Source organism: Balaenoptera borealis (genome assembly GCF_965194805.1).
Source record: "Balaenoptera borealis genome assembly, chromosome: 11".
Taxonomy (NCBI): domain Eukaryota; kingdom Metazoa; phylum Chordata; class Mammalia; order Artiodactyla; family Balaenopteridae; genus Balaenoptera; species Balaenoptera borealis.
Genome location: NC_138868.1, coordinates 38,609,329 through 38,629,980, shown reverse-complemented (window position 1 = coordinate 38,629,980; position 20,652 = coordinate 38,609,329). Strand labels below are relative to the sequence as shown.

At 36.6% G+C, this 20,652-nt stretch overlaps 1 protein-coding gene across 9 annotated transcripts in view; it reads right to left on the bottom strand.

The window, feature by feature from the left end:
- UEVLD (UEV and lactate/malate dehyrogenase domains) overlaps nucleotides 1–20,652 on the bottom strand; it is a 45,892-nt gene continuing 25,240 nt past the window's right edge. For 6 of the 9 annotated variants that reach the window (XM_082342467.1, XM_082342469.1, XM_082342468.1 and 3 more), the window contains 5 exons: nucleotides 14,568–14,738; nucleotides 13,346–13,519; nucleotides 5,781–5,844; nucleotides 3,506–3,629; nucleotides 1–2,681 (listed from right to left, as the gene is read on the bottom strand). In XM_082342467.1, the coding sequence (XP_082198593.1) occupies nucleotides 2,514–2,681; nucleotides 3,506–3,629; nucleotides 5,781–5,844; nucleotides 13,346–13,519; nucleotides 14,568–14,738 (701 nt within the window). In that variant the 3' untranslated portion in view covers nucleotides 1–2,513. Of the gene's footprint in view, nucleotides 2,682–3,505; nucleotides 3,630–5,780; nucleotides 5,845–8,744; nucleotides 9,433–13,345; nucleotides 13,520–14,567; nucleotides 14,739–20,652 lie in introns of those variants that run through there. The other 3 variants (XM_082342470.1, XM_082342472.1, XM_082342471.1) reach the window with 3 other exon arrangements.

The following is a 20,652-nucleotide window of genomic DNA, read 5'->3' as shown; positions in this document are numbered from 1 at the left end:
TAATTTTAAAGTCAAAGTTTATTTTATTCATTATTCTTGATATTTAAGAATAACTATAATGTAAATTGGAAAATAAAATATTTATCTGTTACAATATCAAAGAAGCATTTTAATCCAAGCCCCATTAAAAACCATAACAAGAGACACTGCATGATTTTGGAAAGATGAAAAAAGTGAAAGTTAATAGAAGCATCATGAATGTCAATTATCACCAAATCACAGTGAGGTGGTGGTGGTACTGCTTCTTGACTTACATATGGAACTTACTATATGATTTATAATACTCAACACTCAAGGAAATATCTGATAGAATTACTTCTATATTGTGGGCTTCTGTAGGGCAAGGGCTATTATTACTCATCTTTTGACTACTCAGATTCTAACACAGTACCCGGAATAACAGACGCAATAAGTATTGTTGTAGTGACATGTTCCTTTTATAATTAATGTAGTGAATTCTTAGCAATTCATCTATTTATACAGTATCTTGTAATTAGGTTATTGTTCAAGAGCACAATTAGGTATCTCATATTAGAAAAGGCGACTTTAAAAACACAAGAAATGGTCCTTTTAGTTTTACTTTCTTATTTCATACAAAAGGACAGTGAGGATATACTATTAGAGTCAACACCAAAATAACCTACCCATGCAGTGAAATTACACAGAACTAATGCTCTTCTCTTCAAATGGCCAATGTTTTTACACTAGTTCATTATGGTGTGAATCTTTCCAAGCATATTAAATACTTTTCTACTTAAACATGGAACACTGAATATAATTTCACCTTTTCTTTATGATTTAAGCTCATCATTATAAGCATCCAATATTATGCTAAATCAGCATTAGTTTGACTGTTTCCTCTCTACCTAAGGTATGTCTGCCCTTATAATCCATCTGGCTCCTATCTCATTGACCAGGTTTAGGTTACCTATAATATGCTTTCAAAGCACCTGGGACTTCTTCACAGCACTTATTACACTTGCAATTGTACATTTATTTGTGAGACTTGATTACTGTTTCCATACTAGATTATAAGCACCATGAGGGCTTGTACCTAGTCCAGGTTTGCTCACCACTGTATCTGCAGTGCCCAGTATGGCATCTGGTGTATAGCAGGCTCCCAGTTATTTAACTGAATGACTACATAACTAAACGCCTACTTCAGTGCATACCTCCCCCATCCCCCCCCAGCTAGTTGCTGAGGGCAAGTCTGGGAAGTCAGAGAATCAGTCTTTCTAAAAACTATATTGAAAAAAAAAAGCCTCTACATGAGAATATAAGAGTATAGAACCCCAGATTTAGGGTCTTGTGGTAACTATTTCCGCTTTTATGCTTTTTCCCTCTTCTAGTACTTAGAAAAAGTAGAGGTTGTATATAAGTGTCCCTTAGTCATGAGATCTTGGGCACTAAACCTCAATTTCCTCCTCTATAAAATGATGATAATAGTCCCTACCTCAGTGGGTTACTGTGAGGATTAATAAATAATCCTGAGGAATAAAACAATAAAGTGCTCATCACACTGCCAGAAATACTAGAAGTGTTGATGTTAGTTGTTGCTATTAGTTGTGTGTCACATTCGTAATAATATGCTAACTTTCACATATGAAGATATTGTCATTATTGACCCATCACCAAAGTAAATCATTTCTTCAGGAGTAGTTAAAGGATTTGCTCAGACAATCAGCCCACCCAACCTCTCCCCATTAAGACCAAAGGCTTTTATGAAAGCCTCATATTTTAGCTTTAAAGTAAACTGCTTGGCTTTCATTCATAACTTACTTGCACTAAAAATACACATTCTCTGTGGTTCTACTTATGTCACAGTGCGTTCTTGAGATGTCGGAGATCTTATATAGCCCAGGAAGAGGTTATAGAAAATTCCAGAAAGGACAGTCCCACTGGAAATTAAAGTATACTTTTTCTTCATATATTAAAAACTTTCATTTTCCTTTTTACTATTTTAAAGTACGTGTAAAATTATTTTCCATTTTTTTGGTAGCTAATTAATTTGAAGAGGGGAAACAAAATGCTTTATTATTAATACCAACTGTATTTTAAAGAAGAAAAATTAATAGCTTAAATTGTGGATCCTTTGGGTGTATAGCTGGCACAGATTTTGTAAATCCATACTGGGCCTTCGGCTTATCATGGTTATTGTAACAGTCAAAGAGTAATTTTCCTTTAAAAACGTATCATTTTCAAAGTATTTCCAAAGTGCTGTTTTGCTAATTGAGGATACATAATTTTAAAATGATGCATATTGCAGATGAATGTTTATCTCTGCTGTAGGTTTAAAGAACGGTATAGATATCTCAAGAACAACAAAGAAAATTAGATTTTTTTCCTTCTTATCTAACTACCTAAGGATTCATATTACAAAGCCAGCCAAGAAACCATCTACCTTAACCAAGCAGTTTGTAAGGATAAATAATAAGACACAGAAGTTCTCAGCCCTATATATATGTTGGTAAAATTAAATGACCTTTCCTTTCAAGTAACTCTGAACTTTAGAATCAAAGTTTTAACTGTTGCTGGAGACTATGTATTGATGATGCGCTGCTTTGGAGTTTCTCAGTCACTGTATCTTCTTTCACTGTGGTCTTGATGACTTCAGACACTCCACTGGTTCCAAGGATGCAAGGCAAACTTAAAAATACTTCACTATTTATATCATAATATCCCTGAAATGAAAAAAATTGGGATTATATTAGAGCTGAATCACTGCAAAAAAGATAATACCATAAATATGGATATTTTCCTGCTTTTCTGGTCCTAGAAGTACAAAGTGATACAAGTTGAACTTTTTAAAAAAAATTGTTTATTTTCTAAATTCGAGTTACTGTTTCACAAAATTTTTGTGAAACGGGAGGAACTTGGTCAAAGACACCCACTTTACGGGGAGGTAAGCTAGCCCCCTGCAATATGGGTAACAGGCTGGGGGTTAAGAAAAATAATGTCAGAGTGAATTCCCAGGGGAGGGGCTTAGCATGGACTCTGAGTGCAGTCAAATTTGGTCATCTGTTTTCAGTCTTTCCTTCCATGGTTTATTTCCCTTCTGGTATTCCTAAGTTTTCATGAACATTTGGTTAAGCACTTGTGCCTCATCTTAGCTGTGCTTTAGGGACTCTATACTTGGAATAAAGCAGTAAAGAACAAACTGAACTGGAGAAGCAGACTGATGATTGACTAAGACCAGTTGGCACGTCAGTCTGGGGTGACCTGGCTGGCTGAGGAGATAAATGACAACCAGAAGAAGTTTATGGAATTTATAAATGCTTCTTGGGGATTCCAAAAATTAATGGGGGTGAAGGGCAACCTGGTAGAAGCCCAGACTTCCCATAGCCAAGCAGGACAGAGCTTAGACCAAACTGTCTTCTCCCATGTGTTACTCTAAAAGCTGGTGATACTGAAGATACCTGGGTTATAGTGTGAACAGCACTTTTTCTGGCTTTATATGAATAATATAAATATTTTAATATGATGAGAGAATGAGAATAGCAATTACCTTTGCTAAAACTGATACAGAATGCACTTTCTTTTTATCATTCACAATACTGTCAACCAGGTCGGCTACTGACAGTCCAACAGACCAGGATCTTTGACCTTTTACCCTTAACAGTTCCATGGCTCTAGGTTATAAAAAACAAAAACAAAAATAAAACACACAAATCATGATTTTAGAAAATGCACAAAATATGTACATTTTGTTTTAGCTTCTGTTTAAGGTATTAATTAGACATTTTTATGACACAGAAGTGAGAGTTATACAGCAATTGTTAGGAAAACCTACAGTCTAGTAATGAAGCTTTTCTTAAAATGTCAGGCAGTTCACAGAGAGTCAATACAAATGGCCTAATAATATAAAAAGATGCTCAGCACCACTAATATTTAACTAAATATGAGTTAAAACAATAAATACATCAGTTTTGCCCATCAAAATTGGCAAAGATTAAAAAGACTGATAACTACTTTTCCAGAAGCTACAGAGAAACAAGCATTCCCATAACTGCTGTTGAGAGTGCAAAATTATTCAACTTTTAAGAGGAATATTTGGCAACACTTGATCTAGAAATTCCTCTTCTAGGAATTTATTCTATAGCAATATGCTCAAGTGTGCAAAGATATACATATAAGTATGTTTGTCTTGTTTGAGACACAAAAAAATTTGGAAACAATTCATGAAAAGAGGACTTGTTAAATAAATCACTACCAAATGTAGTGCCATATAGCTTTTATTTTTTAAATTTATTTATTTATTTATTTTTGGCTGTGTTGGGTCTTCGTTGCCGCACGCGGGCTTTCTCTAGTTGTGTCGAGCGGGGGCTACTCTTCGTTGCAGTGCCCCGGTTTCTCATTGCGGTGGCTTCTCTTGTTGCAGAACACGGGCTCTAGGCACACGGGCTTCAGTAGTTGTGGCACGTGGGCTCAGTAGTTGTGACTCGCAGGCTCTAGAGCGCAGGCTCAGTAGTTGTGGTGCACGGGCTTAGTTGCTCTGCAGCATGTGGGATCTTCCCGGACCAGGGATCAAACCCGTGCCCCCTGCATTGGCAGGCGGATTCTTAACCACTGCACCACCAGGGAAGTCCCCTAGTGCCATATAGCTCTTGAGAAGAATATAAAGTAGATTTATATGTACAATAATGGAAAAATATCCAAGATTTATTATTAAGGAAACAAAGCAAGTTGCAAGATAATATAAATAGCATACATTTATTATTATAAAAATAATAATAAATAATAATGATAATGTTTGCAGAAGCATGGGAAAAAATGTTTGGACACATGGACACTAAACTGTTAACAGTGGTTGTTTCTGGAGAATGGAATTACCCCTGCTTTTCACTTTCTACTATATAGATATCTGCAGTATTTAAAGTTTTCTTTGCTGTATACCAGAAACTAACACAACATTGTAAATCAACTATACTTCAATAAAAAAATAAAAATAAAGTTTTATGAGAGCATACATTCGCTTTGTAACTAATTAAAAGTGATACAAATTAAACAAACATGTTTGAATTCCTTCCTTTTAAAAGCTATAAATGCAGGATTATATAGAGAAGCAGATTAGAATGGATTATACAACATACTACTCTTCTCAATAAGAGAAAATATTCTTTCTAGTTGTTATATTCTAAAAACCATAAACTGCAGGTTTAAAAAGCTAAAAGTCACCACTCGGAATTCAGGAAAGGATGTTATTATGTGACAGTAAAACAACAAATGGCATGAAAATATACAGTATGTAGAGTCCACCCTATCGGGTCCAGACACCAGGAAGGCCTCTGAATAAACACAAAAGATACGAGGATCTGTGCATTATACTTTGTTTTTGCCTGAATTTATAATGTGGGTTATCCATTGATATTAGACTAATTTCCAAATGTATTTATGTGTGATTAATAAATACATATTGATTTTTAAGTGGTATGGACAAATTCTCTTCTACATTTAAGAAAATATCCAATACCCTCAGATATAGGATCCTATATCCTAAATATAGGAGCAGTAAATCACTGCCTACAAATAAGGAAACTATTCTACCCTCTAAAGAGTCAACTGTATATCTAAATATTAAGCTTGCAAAGCACTCTTAGATCTACTTTGAGATAAGAAATCAAAGAATAGAAAACATTGCTCTCATGTACTTTGGTTTTGTCCATACTAGTAAGTTTTGTTTGCAGAAGCCCGGTAAGTACATGCTGTGCAAACAGCTGTTACATTAGCTCTGAAGTATATGGTTTTCAGTTGGATAAATGCAAAACTACACTCAGTATTACCTGTTGGACAGCTGCACCTGAGAGTTATGCCTCGTTACGTCCTCTTGGCCACCCCATGTGGGCACTAAAAATTAAACGAAAAATTGATTATATTTTGTCAATAACTCTCTTAGGATTAAGATGTGATAAATGATCATCTGCAGTTAAAGATACCTGTATTAAACTTTAAAGAAACATTTTCCCCCCTTCTAGCTAGAGTTACATTTTTCCACTGGTGGCACTAAATGTGCTGTACTGACTGCTTGGGGTGAGAAAGACTTTGAGCTGCAGTTCCCCCAAAACATGATCCCCAAAGTCTACTTGCAGCCCCTTACCTGTTCTCTCTCAACAACACTGGGCCATTTTACTGTCCAAGTAGAAAGCTTTCTTTTCTCAGCAGGCAATGCATAATAGGCTCCCATGTGCTGCAAGCACTTGGCATTTGCTCCACTGGGAACCATACATACTAATTTCTTTCACCAGATGAGGAATAATTTGGTCACCTATTCTGGACTAGATTTCCACAGCTGTTAGAGAGGCAGGGTCCTGTTTTCTAACAGCATATTTGGGTTTTCCATTGCCTCTTACTACACCATTTTTAAAAACAATTTAAAAACTTAAAGCTATACACATGAACTGGATATTTATACCACACTTTAATACTAAATTGAAAGTAACATTTTGAAACCTTTCTAATAGTCATCTGTTTCTCATCACTGTGAAGACATTCTTTGATACAAATCTTTATTTGGGTAGGCAAAATAAAAACACATTCGGGTATGTAAGACTATTTCATGTTTAAGATACAAGTCTTCTTTTTTTTTTGGCCATGCCATGTGGCTTGCAAGATCTTAGTTCTGGCCAGGGATTGAACCCAGGCACGACAATGAAAGCGCCAAGTCCTAACCACTGGACCACCAGGGAATTCCCACAAGTCTTCTAAACTGCATTCAAGATTAGGCCAGTTAGTGATGTGTCAGCAACAAAGGACAGCTTCCCCTCCTCAAACTGATTATAAGCTTCCAGGGGGCAGGGATCATGTGTTTTTCTTTTGTGTCCTCCAACACAGATTCTTTACCACAATAAAGAATGCACAGGATGGGCTTCCCTGGTGTCACAGTGGTTAAGAATCCACCTGCCAATGCAGGGGACACAGGTTCGTGCCCTGGTCCGGGAAGATCCCACATGCCGCAGAGCAACTAAGCCCGTGCGCCACAACTACTGAGCCTGCGCTCTAGAGCCTGCGAGCCACAACTGCTGAGCCCATGTGCCACGACTACTGAAGGCCATGCGCCTAGAGCCTGTGCTCTGCAACAAGAAGCCACTGCAATAAGAAGCCTGCGCACCGCAACAAAGAGTAGCCCCCACTCGCCGCAACTAGAGAAAGCCTGCACGCAGCAACGAAGACCCAACGTAGCCAAAAATAATAAATAAATACAATAAATAAATTTATATAAAAAAAGAATGCACAGGAGATAATACGAGCTAACCTTGCACACAATCCATAATTTTTTAAGGTATTTTTATTTATTTATATATTTTTAATTTTTTTCTTTCTTTTTTTTTTTTGCTGTGTTGGGTCTTGGTTGCTGCGCACGGGCTTTCTCTAGTTGCGGCGAGCAGGGTCTACTCTTTGTTGCAGTGCAGGGGCATCTTCTTGCAGTGGCTTCTCTTGTTGTGGAGCACAGGCCCTAGAGCACACGGGCTTTAGTAGTTGTGGCACGTGGGCTCAGTAGTTGTGGCTCGCGGGCTCTAGAGCGCAGGCTCAGTAGTTGTGGCGCATGGGCTTAGTTGCTCCGCGGCATGTGGGATCTTCCCAGACCAGGGATTGGCAGGCAGATTCTTAACCACTGTGCCACCAGGGAAGTCCACAATCCATAATTATATTAAACAAAGAGGAAAACATAGTTGCAACAGTTAAGTTGAAAAACATCGAAAAGTTTTAAAAGTTTTTATGTTAAGTTAAAAAAGAAGCAAAACCAAAAATTGTTACATGAAAAATATAAATACATGTGGACAAATTAAGGGGTTTTAAAAAATGTTTCACTTGAATGGAAGGACTATACATGAATTATTTTCTAAAACAAAATTTTGGCACATTATTAGTATATTCACAATATACAGAAAATTGCAGAGAAATGTCTGCTAAATGGAACATGGCATTTACAGACCTTGGAAAGATAAATCAAAAGGGCAAGGTAGGTATAAGAAAAGACAAAAGACACAAAGAAGTCTGGAATTTAATTATGAGTATTACTGCCATTATATATTACACACATAATCACGTTTTATCTTTCCTCTGAGTTCAGACGTACAAGAGCCATGAGAAAACAATGTTTGGAGAGAGGGAGAAAGCTTCACTAGGTTCAAATTTGCTTCTGACACAGTTATTAGGATTTTCAGTTAAGTTTAGATGGACTGAATTATTTCATTTTTTTGTTCATTTACTGCCCAACGCTTCACACTTCCTAAATGTATATTTATCCTAGTTTAAGAATCCCTTTCAAATAATGCATCTAATCAATCCTAATCTTTCTGGTTCTACTCCTTAAAAACAGTAATCCTCTGACCCCAAAAATTTTAATAAAATATGACCATGTGATCTCTCTTTTCCATTACGTATAACACCTATCCTTTAGGTAAGAGTGATGCCCAAAGCAGATGATCTAACACTCTGTTTTGAGGTCCAGCCCTTGGGTTTCTAAAACACCATTTGAAGGAGTTATTTGCAGTTTACATATGATTTCAATATCACAGCTAAAAATAGCAGCTCCAAAGCATATGTTCTACTGACTAATTTGGTGGGGCATACTATGAATGATCTTTGGATACAACAAGATAGGATCAGGATCATTCATTCATTTCAAAACATATTTACTGAGGCCATTCCAAGCTCAAGTTTACAGTCTGGTGGGGGTGAAGAGACAAGTAAATATGCAATTATAACACAGTGTGATAGTGGTTATAATAGAGGCATAAACTTACTTAACCTGGAGAATTAGGGAAGGCTTCCTGGGAGAGGTGGCACTCAAGCCCAGTCTTTTTTTTTTTTAATAAATTTATTTATTTATTTTTATTTGTTTATTTTTGGCCGCACTGGGTCTCTGTTGCTGTGCACGGGCTTTCTCTAGTTGCGGCGAGCAGGGGTTACTCTTTGTTGCGGTGCGCGGGCTTCTCATTGCGGTGGCTTCTCTTGTTGCGGAGCACGGGATCTAGGCACGCGGGCTTCAGCAGTTGGGGCACGCAGGCTCAGTAGCTGTGGCTCATGGGCTCTAGAGTGCAGGCTCAGTAGTTGTGGCGCACGGACTTAGTTGCTCCGCGGCATGTGGGATCTTCCCGGACCAGGGCTCGAACCCGTGTCCCCTGCACTGGCAGGCAGATTCTTAACCACTGTGCCACCAGGGAAGCCCTCAAGCCCAGTCTTGAAGGGTAAGCAGGACTTAGCCAAATTAATGAATGTTCAGGGAAAGGAAGCATCAGGTGCAAAGGCAAGGCAGCATGAGAGTGCATGAACCCTTCGGGAAGCTGCAAGTTGATCATCTGACTAGCATAAAATCCTTGTCAGAATGGCAGAAGATGAGGCTGAGGAAGGAAGCACGAAACAAATCCTAAAGGGTCTTATATGTCATGTAATTCCTCCTCCAGGCTGTAACTGTCATTTGTCTCTGAAATACTTAAAGAGAATAATTTCACTTACATATCTGCTATTCTTATAACTCTGTTTCTAAACCCTAATATTGCATTATTTCAAAGTGTAGTTTTCCCTGTCCCTTTGTCAATTTTCTATTCATCACCATCTCGCCATCTTGATCATTGTAGTAACAGCTACCATTTACTGAGTGTTTACTCTGTGCCAGGCACTGTACTAAATGCTTAAGATAAATTATCTAATTAAGTCACAGCAAGAAAAAGTACAGCTTTGGAGTCAGACCAGGGTTCAAATTGCAGTTCTGCCCTTACTAAATGTGTAAACCTTGCACAAATTGTTAACCTCATTGAATCTTAAGCTTCCTCACATATTGATTTGGAAAACTACCACCTCCTTCATGGAGTGGTTTTAAATTTTAAATGAGATATGCAATGCATTTAATACTCCATAAAAAATAATTCTAATTTTGCTATTACTGTGGTGTCACCTATGCAAAGATATAACCAACTGGTGTCCATACATGAAACCAGCAGAGGGAGCCTCTAATCCATTTCTGGCTTCAAGACCAAGGCAATTATCAGTGGATAGAACTGTCTCTGAAACAAAGTAGAAGACAGGATAAAAAGTGATCTGATAGCAGTACCTAGAAGGGAGATAGGGAGATGGGTTGGGGAGTACATAGGTAGCTTCAGTGGTATTTGTATTGTTCTTAATTGAGTATGGATTCATGAATATTTGTTCTACTATGATGCTTTAAAACATACATATATGCTATACGTATTCTTTTATATGTGTCAAATATTACATAATGTTATATCTAAGTGATCTCAATTCACATGCACCTACATCTCTCTATTTTTAGTTCCTACTTGAGAGCTCCCTTCCTTGTGCTTTTGTCTTACTTCCCTTGGACCTCTCTTATTGCAAGTCAACACTGCCTTTTATTATAGTCGTTTCCTATATTTGACTCCAAGCTGCCTAAAGACAGGGTCAGGTTCTTATTCATTTATGTAGCTCCAACAGCAGTCAACACAGTACCTTAGGTTTATTTATCAAGTCACACCATCCTTTATTTTCTCTTTACAATTTGAGATATTAATATAACCATACTGTGAAATGTTCTTACTCATTCAAAAATTATAACTTATTAGGGGGACTGGTTAAATAAATTTTGGTATATGTAGTAGTTTAAAAGAATGAGTAAGATCTATATATGTTATTATGCAATCATTTCCAAGTCATATCGATAAGTAAAAGGACAAGGTGGAGAATGATGTATTATGTATACTTCATACATGTGCTTGTCCATACACAGAACATTTCTGCAAGGTTGCATGGCTTCTAGAGAGAGGGACTGGGTGTCTGGCATAGAAGGGAGACATTTTTCACTACATATCTTTTTGTACTAGTTAATCCTTTTACAATGTGAATGTACGACTTTTTCAACTAAAAGAACAGCTTAATAATTTACGCTTTCAATAAGGAGAAGGTACACACACAAAATTCAAATTGGATCAGAATAAACAGCAGTTTAACAAAAGAATAAATATCTTGAGACAATATATGGTTAATTACCACATAGCTAGCAAGAGCTTTTAGCTCAAAGGAATGAAGGAATCACTGTGCAACGATGTGATCAAGAAAAGCTTCAAAGGGTAAGGTAAGGGAGACTTGACCTAGATCTTGAAGAATGAGATTTGAATATGCTGAGAGAGAAAGAGAAGGGATTATGGGAAAGGTAAATTCAATGGGCAAAGGTTCCTGTGGCTGAAGCAAAGCCGTGGGGTGGAGCCGAGATGCACAAGACCTGGGTTTTAGTCCTGCTTTGACCTGAAAAGCTACAGGCTCTTGGGGATGTCACTCTTACCATCCCTGCATCCATTGCTGGCTCCCTACAATAAAATGTAATCGATGATCCCTTGGGTCCCTTCCAGCTCTCTAATGACTCTCTCCATAACTGTAATTGGGAAGGAAGGTTAAGACTGTATTTTGGGACTCCTTGAATGGCAAGCAAAAGAATTTAATAATTTGCTCAGAGGAAGCCTGTGAAAGTTTTTGAAAAGAGGAACGTGACTTAGGAACATTGAATTAATGTGTGAAACATACTGCAAATACTGTAAGTTTTAGCTAATATCATTATTAATTTGGCATCATTTACAGAGTAGACTAGAGGGAGAAGAGCAAATTAACTGGGAGATCTGCAATAATCAGACAAGCAAGAGATCAACATGGGCCAGAATTCAAATGGTAGTAGTGAGTAAAATTTGGGGTCTTGAGTTTGTTTGAATCCCTAGACATTTGTTACTCTAATACATCTGCTCCAAGTTCTTATTTGCTCCCCTTTTCTGGTTCTATTGATTAGCGTTTAGTGTCAGGAAGCATTCTGAGCCTGAAAAGCTATTTCTGCTTGAATCACACTGTCAGGTTTTGTCAAGGTTTATTCTATAGCCCGACTCTTTCTAGCACTGAACTTTCTAGGTAGCCAGTGCAGATTTATACAGATTTAAAATCTTCCTCCAGTTCTCCAGTTAAATGATCACTTCCTCACAGGCAGAGAAGTTCTTTTCTACATTGTGCTCTACCCTACAGCACCTACAGGCTGAACAGAGTAATAGTAATATACTTTAAATGAGGAAGCAATGATTAATTTTCCCCAAATTACCTTTTTAGCATATCACCCCCATGCTCAAGTACCTTTAATAGTTCCCCTCTGCCTGAGAATCACCTTCCAACTCTTTTATCAGGTATTCAAGGATCTCCAAAATGTGATAGCAACCAAGTTTATCTGGTTGAAACTCTGCAACAACCAGTCTAGATTTTTTTATCCCATGAACATGCCATACTTAAGTGTGTGCCTTTGCCTGTTTTCCCATTCCTGGAATGTCTGTCCCACTCTTTACTATTTATTCAAATCCTATTCATTCTTCCAAAGTACAGTTCAATGATGGCCTGCACAGAATTTTCTCCAGTCATTTCAACCCATGTTAAATGTTCACTCATAAGTGTCTAAGCACTCTAAGTCTAAAATATATTCATTTTTGGCACTTAATCAAATAGTACCCTATACTTTCATTGTTAGCCAAAACATCTTGTAAATATTTTTCTTGTTGCTCTAAAATAATTTTTAAGTATAATGAAGGAAGAGACTGTGCTCTGTGCCTCTTTTGTATCACACTAACATCTTATACAGTAGTGAGAAGAGTAGACACTCATATACTTGTTTAAATGAATAAAAATGAACAAACTTAGGATAAAGCACTTTTATCACCTAACCAACCTGAGTTTACAGCATGAGGGAAAAATAAAGAAAAAAGAGATTCTTGAATCAAATAGGGAAAGCATTCTTTTGGGATAGGAAAAGGGGCTTTCAAATCCAGGGGGCTGTATTTTATGAATGCTTTCTGTGGTAGGGACAGAGCAGAGAGCAAGTAGGTGGTAAAAAAAAAAAAAAAGGCCATAAGGGTAAATAAAGAATGAAAATTCTGTTTAAAAAGGTGAGAAACGGACAGGAGGTATGTACCTAGGGAGAAAGTCTGAACTTAGGGAAAGGTAAGCAAGATTGCAGGATGGGAGAGTAAAGGAAAGAGTTCTGTATATGCTTTAGGGTTTATGTAAATGTTGCTCTCCAGAAAATTAAACTTTTAAATTGATCCTGGATGCTGAAATTCAAATACAAAATATAAAAAGATAAATAAAAATATAAAACCTAAGGGGGTCTTGCATTTTACTTACAGAAAAGTAAATACAATCAGAATGACACGTTTGCAGAGTATATTCACAATACAGGGCCTGTCACACAAAAGGCACTCAAATGTGGAAGGAAAGCCAATTAAGCGCCACAATTCTGGAGTCCCCAGAACTGTGCATATCATGCATATCATGGCCTCTGGTGATGTAGGTTATCAATATACATAACTAATAAACATGTATTTCTTACCTTTGTCTTCTCCCTGCTCACCAATAACCCATACTTCTCTTCCTGAAGTCTGTGCCTTCAAAACATTTGTAATAATATATTGTAATCTCTGTGAATCCAGATTGCAACCAATTCCAATCACTCGATTTGCAGGAAATGCACTCAGTTTCCACGTCACATAGGTCATGATTTCCACTAAATATTACATACAAGGTGAAAATATAAATATTTTAAAAAATATACTTCTAGCCTAGTTCCTAAACAAAATATTTATTATTTTAATAAGTATATTAAAACTTGTATATACTCTTCTTAGGTCCTAAATGTACTATGAAGCATAACATATTTTAATTTTATTATATATTATATAAATTTAATATATTTTAATTTTAATTAATAATTAAAAACAACTAACCAGGTTTCAGCATGATTTTACATAACTTTGCTGTTAAATATAAATTTTTAAGAGTGGAAAACAGATAATTTCCTTGAGCAGTTAAGCAAGAAAGATGAAAACTGGGTACAGAAAACCAGAAAATAATTTTTTTCATTGATCAAGTTCTCTTTTATATCTAGCTTAAGCTGAATTTCTATCTTTAAATTAAAATACTGATTCATATACCACCACCATGCTATACAGCATTATCAACAAAAATACAACTATCTTTTTCTTATGTGCCAAAAGGATGTCAGGAATTAGACCAACATCCCTCAATCAGTTGCTACAGGAAAACAAGTGAAATTCATATCATACTCCTATACTGGGAACATTAAAAAAAAATCTGTTCACCAATTTGAGTCCAGTACCACCTAATTCTTTGAAAAAAATTTCTCAAATAATTTGAGAAACAATTTAAAATACAAAACGTTAAAAATGCACTCCGGTGTGCTCACTAACATTTTATGACACTTCAGAGTTAACAAAGGATCCTTCCTATAAGCTACTGCATCTTTCTCTTGGGCGTTTAACCATTTTCTCACTGAGAAAGGCATGGCTAACAACCTGGAACATATTAATAGTAATATTACATAAAAAATTGTAAGTTGTAACCTTCTAGTTAATGCCAGTCAGAAGAAGTAACTGGTTGACAGGATATGGAAAATACTGCATTGTTCATTATAAGAGCAATTTAACTGAATACTCTGGCTGTCCCTTTATAACCTTGTTTTATGACTTTTATCAGAAATGGCAATTCTACTGATACACTGGACCACCAAATTTATTTAAAATAAAGTCTTGTACCTGGTTGAGATGCAACGAGCAGGATGCCATGTGGACTATAATGTCCCAGAGCTGCAACAAAGGCTCTGAACATATCCACATTGCTCTGCACCACATCGAGGTAGGACTGAGAACTACCCAGAGAGTTGACTGTGAAGATCACCACCTTGGAATGAGCAGAGGCAGACAAATCTAATGAATAAAAAGAAACAGTCTGAGCTCAAGATAAAGGTTTTAACCAAGTTCTTGTTCATGATAATCAGGTTCTTCTTTTCTACAATTAGACAGCTTTTAGCACAATTGCCTCTAGATCAATCCTGTGTCCATAGGAAGGATACAAAGTGCTGAGGTTTGCCTCCAGAAAGAGGATTAAAAGCAAGAGTGTATCCCAAGGGAGGAAAGAGCAAAAAAGATAAAATAAATTACAGGATCCAGACTCCACAAACAGGGAATTAGGTTTCTATGTAATTCACAATTTTCTTAGAAAAAATAAATAATATGCTATAGGCAGAATGCACCTATAATCAATTACATCACTGATTTTTTTTTTTTAAGTCCTAGGTCCATCCATGTTGCTGCAAATGGCATTATTTCATTCTCTTTATGGCTGAGTAATATTCCATTTTTTATATATACCGCATCTTTTTTTAAAATTTTTTATTGGAGTATAGTTGCTTTACAATGTTGTGTTAGTTTCTACTGTACAACAAACTGAATCAGCTATACATATACATATATCCCCTCTTTTTTTGGATTTCGTTCCCATTTAGGTCACCACAAAGCATTGAGTAGAGTTCCCTGTGCTACACAGTAGGTTCTCATTAGTTATCTATTTCATACATAGTATCAATAGTGTCTATATGTCAATCCCAATCTCCCAACTCATCCCACCCCCCTTCCCCCTTGGTATCCACACGTTTGTTCTCATCACTGATTTTTAAACTGCGAGTTTAGGGGCCCTAGAGTTTCTTGAAAGTGACTAAGAAGCCATGTAGGAATGGGAATAAGTGGAAAGAAAGCTGGCAGGCACAGCATAGTGTTGTTTGTATCTGTTTTATTTATTAAGGATTCTACTCCAAAGAGGAAAAAAGTTATTTGAAAATCTTTAAATCAAGATAAAACATCTTGGCTCATTTTTTTACTGACTTTTCCTTACATTGAAGGCCAGTGTCTTGGTTTTAGGTTCTTCTAATGGGGCTTACATGTAAGCAACTGTTATGACTTAGGAAAAGTTGTTCTCCAGAATTCATGTCTCTGATCCTCAAGCATACTTACGCTATTTTACAACTACATTACTCTCTATTACACAGTGTGTTTTACAGAAGTACATGCCAAAACAGTGGCCAGAATTATCACTATCAGAAACAACAGAAAAATAATAAAGTAACTAGGGTGATATCAGTTCAGTCAACATGTGTAAATGATTATTAGCATCTCAGCGAGACAATGAGTAGATTCCAGGGTTTACAGTCTTAATTAAGCCTATAAGGCCATTTTCCTAAACAAGTTGCAGAATGAAACCCTTGTGCAAGGTGTCCACTGGGAAATGCGTTATCCAATTTTAATTCATAATCTGACACAGCTGTGGGGGTAGATCCAAAAACTGAAGTCCTGGATTTTAATTATGATTCTTCATGAGTCCTCTTAAGTAAATAATGCCTATGTTCTAATGTTCAGAATAGATACCTGGTAATGAGTCAAAATCTCAGCATTGGAAGACATTAGAACTGAAAGGGATATAGTTAATACTTCCATACCACTTCTATGTGCCAGGTACTGTTCTAACACCTTGACCTGTATTTACTCATTTAATGTAATCCACAACACACTGTGGGGTCAATATCATCCCCATTTTACCGATGAGGAATCTGAGGCACAGAGAAGTTAAGTAACCTGCTCAAAGTCATAGAGCTAGTAAGTAGCAGAGCCAGAATTCAAGCCCAGGCAGACTGGCTTCAGAATGCTGTTCAACACTATGCTATATTTAGAAACTTAGTCCTATACCGTCATAAAGTTGAGGAAATTGATATCTGGAAGGATTAGGTAGCTTGTCCATACTACTGTATTAAATATCAGTGAACAGTTGAACTTATGACCCTACAGTTTGGCCCCAACCTATCTTGCCAGGATCATATTTCCTTTCTTTTCCTTCTTTAGCTTCCTCTACTTTGAATGATGAAATGCCCTCACCCTCAAGGTTGACTTATAAGTAAACAGAGTAGTAGCTGTCTAATATGATTTCAGAAGTGCAAGAAAGCCTTCCTACTCTAAAGCCTTTTAATCTCTCCATAGGCCTGGGGTGGACACAGGCTTCTGTAAGTTTAAAAAGCACCTCAGGTGATTCTCACACAAGGGATCAATCCATAACCCATGTTTTAAGAACCACTGGCTATTGAGCAAATTTTACTTTGCTCCATATGTCAACAACAGCTTTTTTTGTTTGTTTTTGGCCACACCACGCAGCATGTGAGATCCTGGTTCCCTGACCAGGGATCCAACCCATGCTCCCTGCAGTGGAAGCCTGGAGCTCGAACTACTGGACTGCCAGGGAACTCCCAACAACAACTTAGTTTTTAATTTGCAACTACTGAACACTTTTTTCTTGAGGCACACACATACACATACTCATGCACCCAAACATCTATGCTTGTATATGCAGAGACTATTTCTGGAGTGAATCATAAGAAATTGGTAACAAACATGTTTGAAACTCCTGCTTACTGTGTGACCAAAGCCACAATCTCTCTCAGCCATCCATAAAATAAAGTAAGAGAAGTAATGGAATATATGTAAACTATCTAGCTTATATTACTGGATTCCCTGAAAAAAAATGGCATCTATTATTATTATTAAGGATAAGGGACCAACATAATAGTGTCTTCAGCCAGGAAATGACATGATCAAAATAATATCATAGGATAATTATTCTATTAGCTATGCTTAATATAAAATAAAAGTAATCAGCAGAAAGGAAACAGGAACCCTCATATACTGCTGGTGAGAGTATAAATTAGTACAACTTAATAATATACATTTTAAAAACACCTTTCACCCAGTAATTCTACTTTATCCTACTAGGTAGAGAAATACACAAAGATTTTTATTACATTACAATGTTCTCTGCAGCATTATTTGTAATCACAAAAAACCACAAAAAAACTAAATGTCTACCAATAGGAGACAGACATCCATATGATGGAATATTATTATAAAGCTGTTCAAAGAAATAGAGCTATTTAGATCTCTATGTGCTATTAATAATGATCTTCAAAATGATACTATAAATTAATCAATAACTTAAACACAGAATTGTGATATGACCTAGCAATTCCATTTCTGGGTACATACCAAAAAGAACTGAAAAGAGGTGCTCAAACAAAAACTTGTACAAAAATGTTCACAGCAGCACTACTGACAATAACAAAAAGATACAACCCAAATGTACATCAACTGATAAATGGATAGATAAAATGTGGCATATCCATACCACAGAATATTATTCAACCATAAAAAGGAATGATAAATGCTACAATATAGATGAACCTTGCAAACATTATACTAAGTGAAAGAAGCCAGACACAAAAGGCCACATATCGTATAATTCCATGTATATGAAATATCCAGAAGAAGCAAATCCAGAGTAGATCAGTGGTTGCCAGGGCCTGGGGAAAAGGGAAAATGGGGAGTGATTGCTTAATGTGTAGAGGGTTTCCTTTTGGGGTGAGGAAAATGTTCTGTAACTAGATATTCGTGACAGTTGCACAACATTGTGAATATACTGAATGTCACTAATGGTAAATTTATGTTATATGTATTTTAACACAATAAAAAAAGGGATAAAAATATTAAGTGCAAAAAACAAGTGCAGAACCAGTTTCCCCAGTCTGACTTCTGAAGCAACTACTCTTAACAGTTCCTCAGTATTTCTCCAGGTTTAGTCTATGCACACACTGTTCGCTTATGTATGTAGAGTATGCATGTTTGCAGGCTCATATATACATATGCACAGCCCTCCCCAAAGTATTTTAGTAGTTATTTAAAAAATCCAAATGGAGAAAAGTACAACTCTAGGATGATCATCAATGCCTGTCATGATGGGGCATTACTAAAATTTCCAAATGAGCTTACTTTCCCAAAATTATTAACACACTTCTCCATATCATAGAACATATTTGAGATGTTAGCTAATATTATATTTTAAATTACCTCATGTAATAGTAATTATCAGGAATATGCAATCAAAATTATCAAGGGGAACATGAAAGTTGCCCCAATATAGTGCTAATTCATTCAAAACTCCTTACTTGGTGGCAAGTACCACATCTTATATATCTACTCTAAGGATTCTATTCTTTCAATTATCTGAAACAATAGTTATTGATGGTTAATGAGACACATAGGAAGAAACAATTTCCTCAGGTCCTAAATGGCCTCACAACCTCTAGGGCCCATGTACTAAACAGTCTCCTGGAGTGATTTGGAAGAGTGAAGAGGTCCCTTAAGAACTTCAGTACCTGGAAATGAGAGGCACAAGAGACTATCCAGCTCCCCAAGAGATCCTCTGTACAAGGCCTACAAAAGGATCATTAAGGAAACTATTGTACTCTTTCCAGAGAAGGAAAATAAATCCATTGTATCCTACAGGGATCCAGAGGCTTGCTAGAACTATTACACCCAGTTTTTATAACCTATAGGTATAATTTCAACTTTTTGATCCACTGCGGTTCTTAGTACATTCAGCCTTGTGAAACCATATGTCTCAATATTTTATTTGGAAAATATGGCTAAGAATACATGAGGGCTTCCCCGGTGGTGCAGTGGTTAAGAATCCACCTGCCAATGCAGGGGACACAGGTTCGAGCCCTGGTCCAGGAAGATCCCACATGCCGTGAAGCAACTAAGCCCATGCGCCACAACTACTGAGCCTGCGCTCTAGAGCCTGTGAGCCACAACTACTGAGCCCACATGGCACAACTACTGGAGCCCGCCCACCTAGAGCCCGTGCTCCGCAACAAGAGAAGCCACTGCAATGAGAAGCCCACAACACACCACAACAAAAGTAGCCCCTGCTCCCCGCAACTAGAGAAAGCCCGCACGCAGCAACAAAGACCCAACGCAGCCAATAAATAAAATAAAAAGTAACTTTATTAAAAAAAAAAAAAAGAATACACGAGACCTGAGTAAGGAAAGGCAAAGGAAAGCTAAGCAACTATAGCATATTACAACCTGACTCTAGCTATAACCTGGTTTTCGGAGACTAAACATTCTCTAGTTCAATGGCCTTCCAATATTTTTTGATCATGCATCCCTGGTAATAAAATAATTTTATTCCCACATCCCCAAATCTGGTATTTACCTACATATATATGTCTGTACTAATATATTATGTACATTGTTAAATATATGCAAATCTTTTGAATTAAAAAGATTTAAAAAATTACTTTTTTAACATTCTAAATTTTATTTATTAATGATACAAACCCCTCTTTTGTTCTTATTAAAATTCATTTTAACAATATATTTTTAGTGAAAGCAATGTGAATGAATTTTGTTTTTTAAATCTTGATTTAGCACTTTGCTATATACCAAGAGGTATGTATTAATTCCCACTTTACAGATGATAAAACTGAACTTTGAGAGATTATATAATCTGACAAATGGCAGAGCTAGTATACAAACCCCCATGTCTAACTCTAAAATCAGTGTTCTTAACCAATATATTATGAAAAAGGAAGCAATCAGAGAAAACAATTTATACTAAGGTATAAGTCAGAGACTGAGAATAAATCCTTCCAACCGATCTGAATGTTATTTGCTTATCTGACTCTTATTAACCTAATTAGTTGCAATCTGTATGACTTCAGGTTAAGTCCCTTAATTTATATGAATCTCAGTTTCCCAATATGTAAAATGAGGGACTTGGACTAGGTGATCTTGAAGATGCTTTCAGCAGTAAAATTCTAGGACTCTAGGTAGAGCACAGAGAATTTTTAGGGCAGTGAAACAACTCTGTTTGATACCATAATGGTGGATACATGTTTGATTTGTCCACACCTATAGAATATACAAAGACAAGAGTAAACCCTAATGTAAACTATGGACTTTG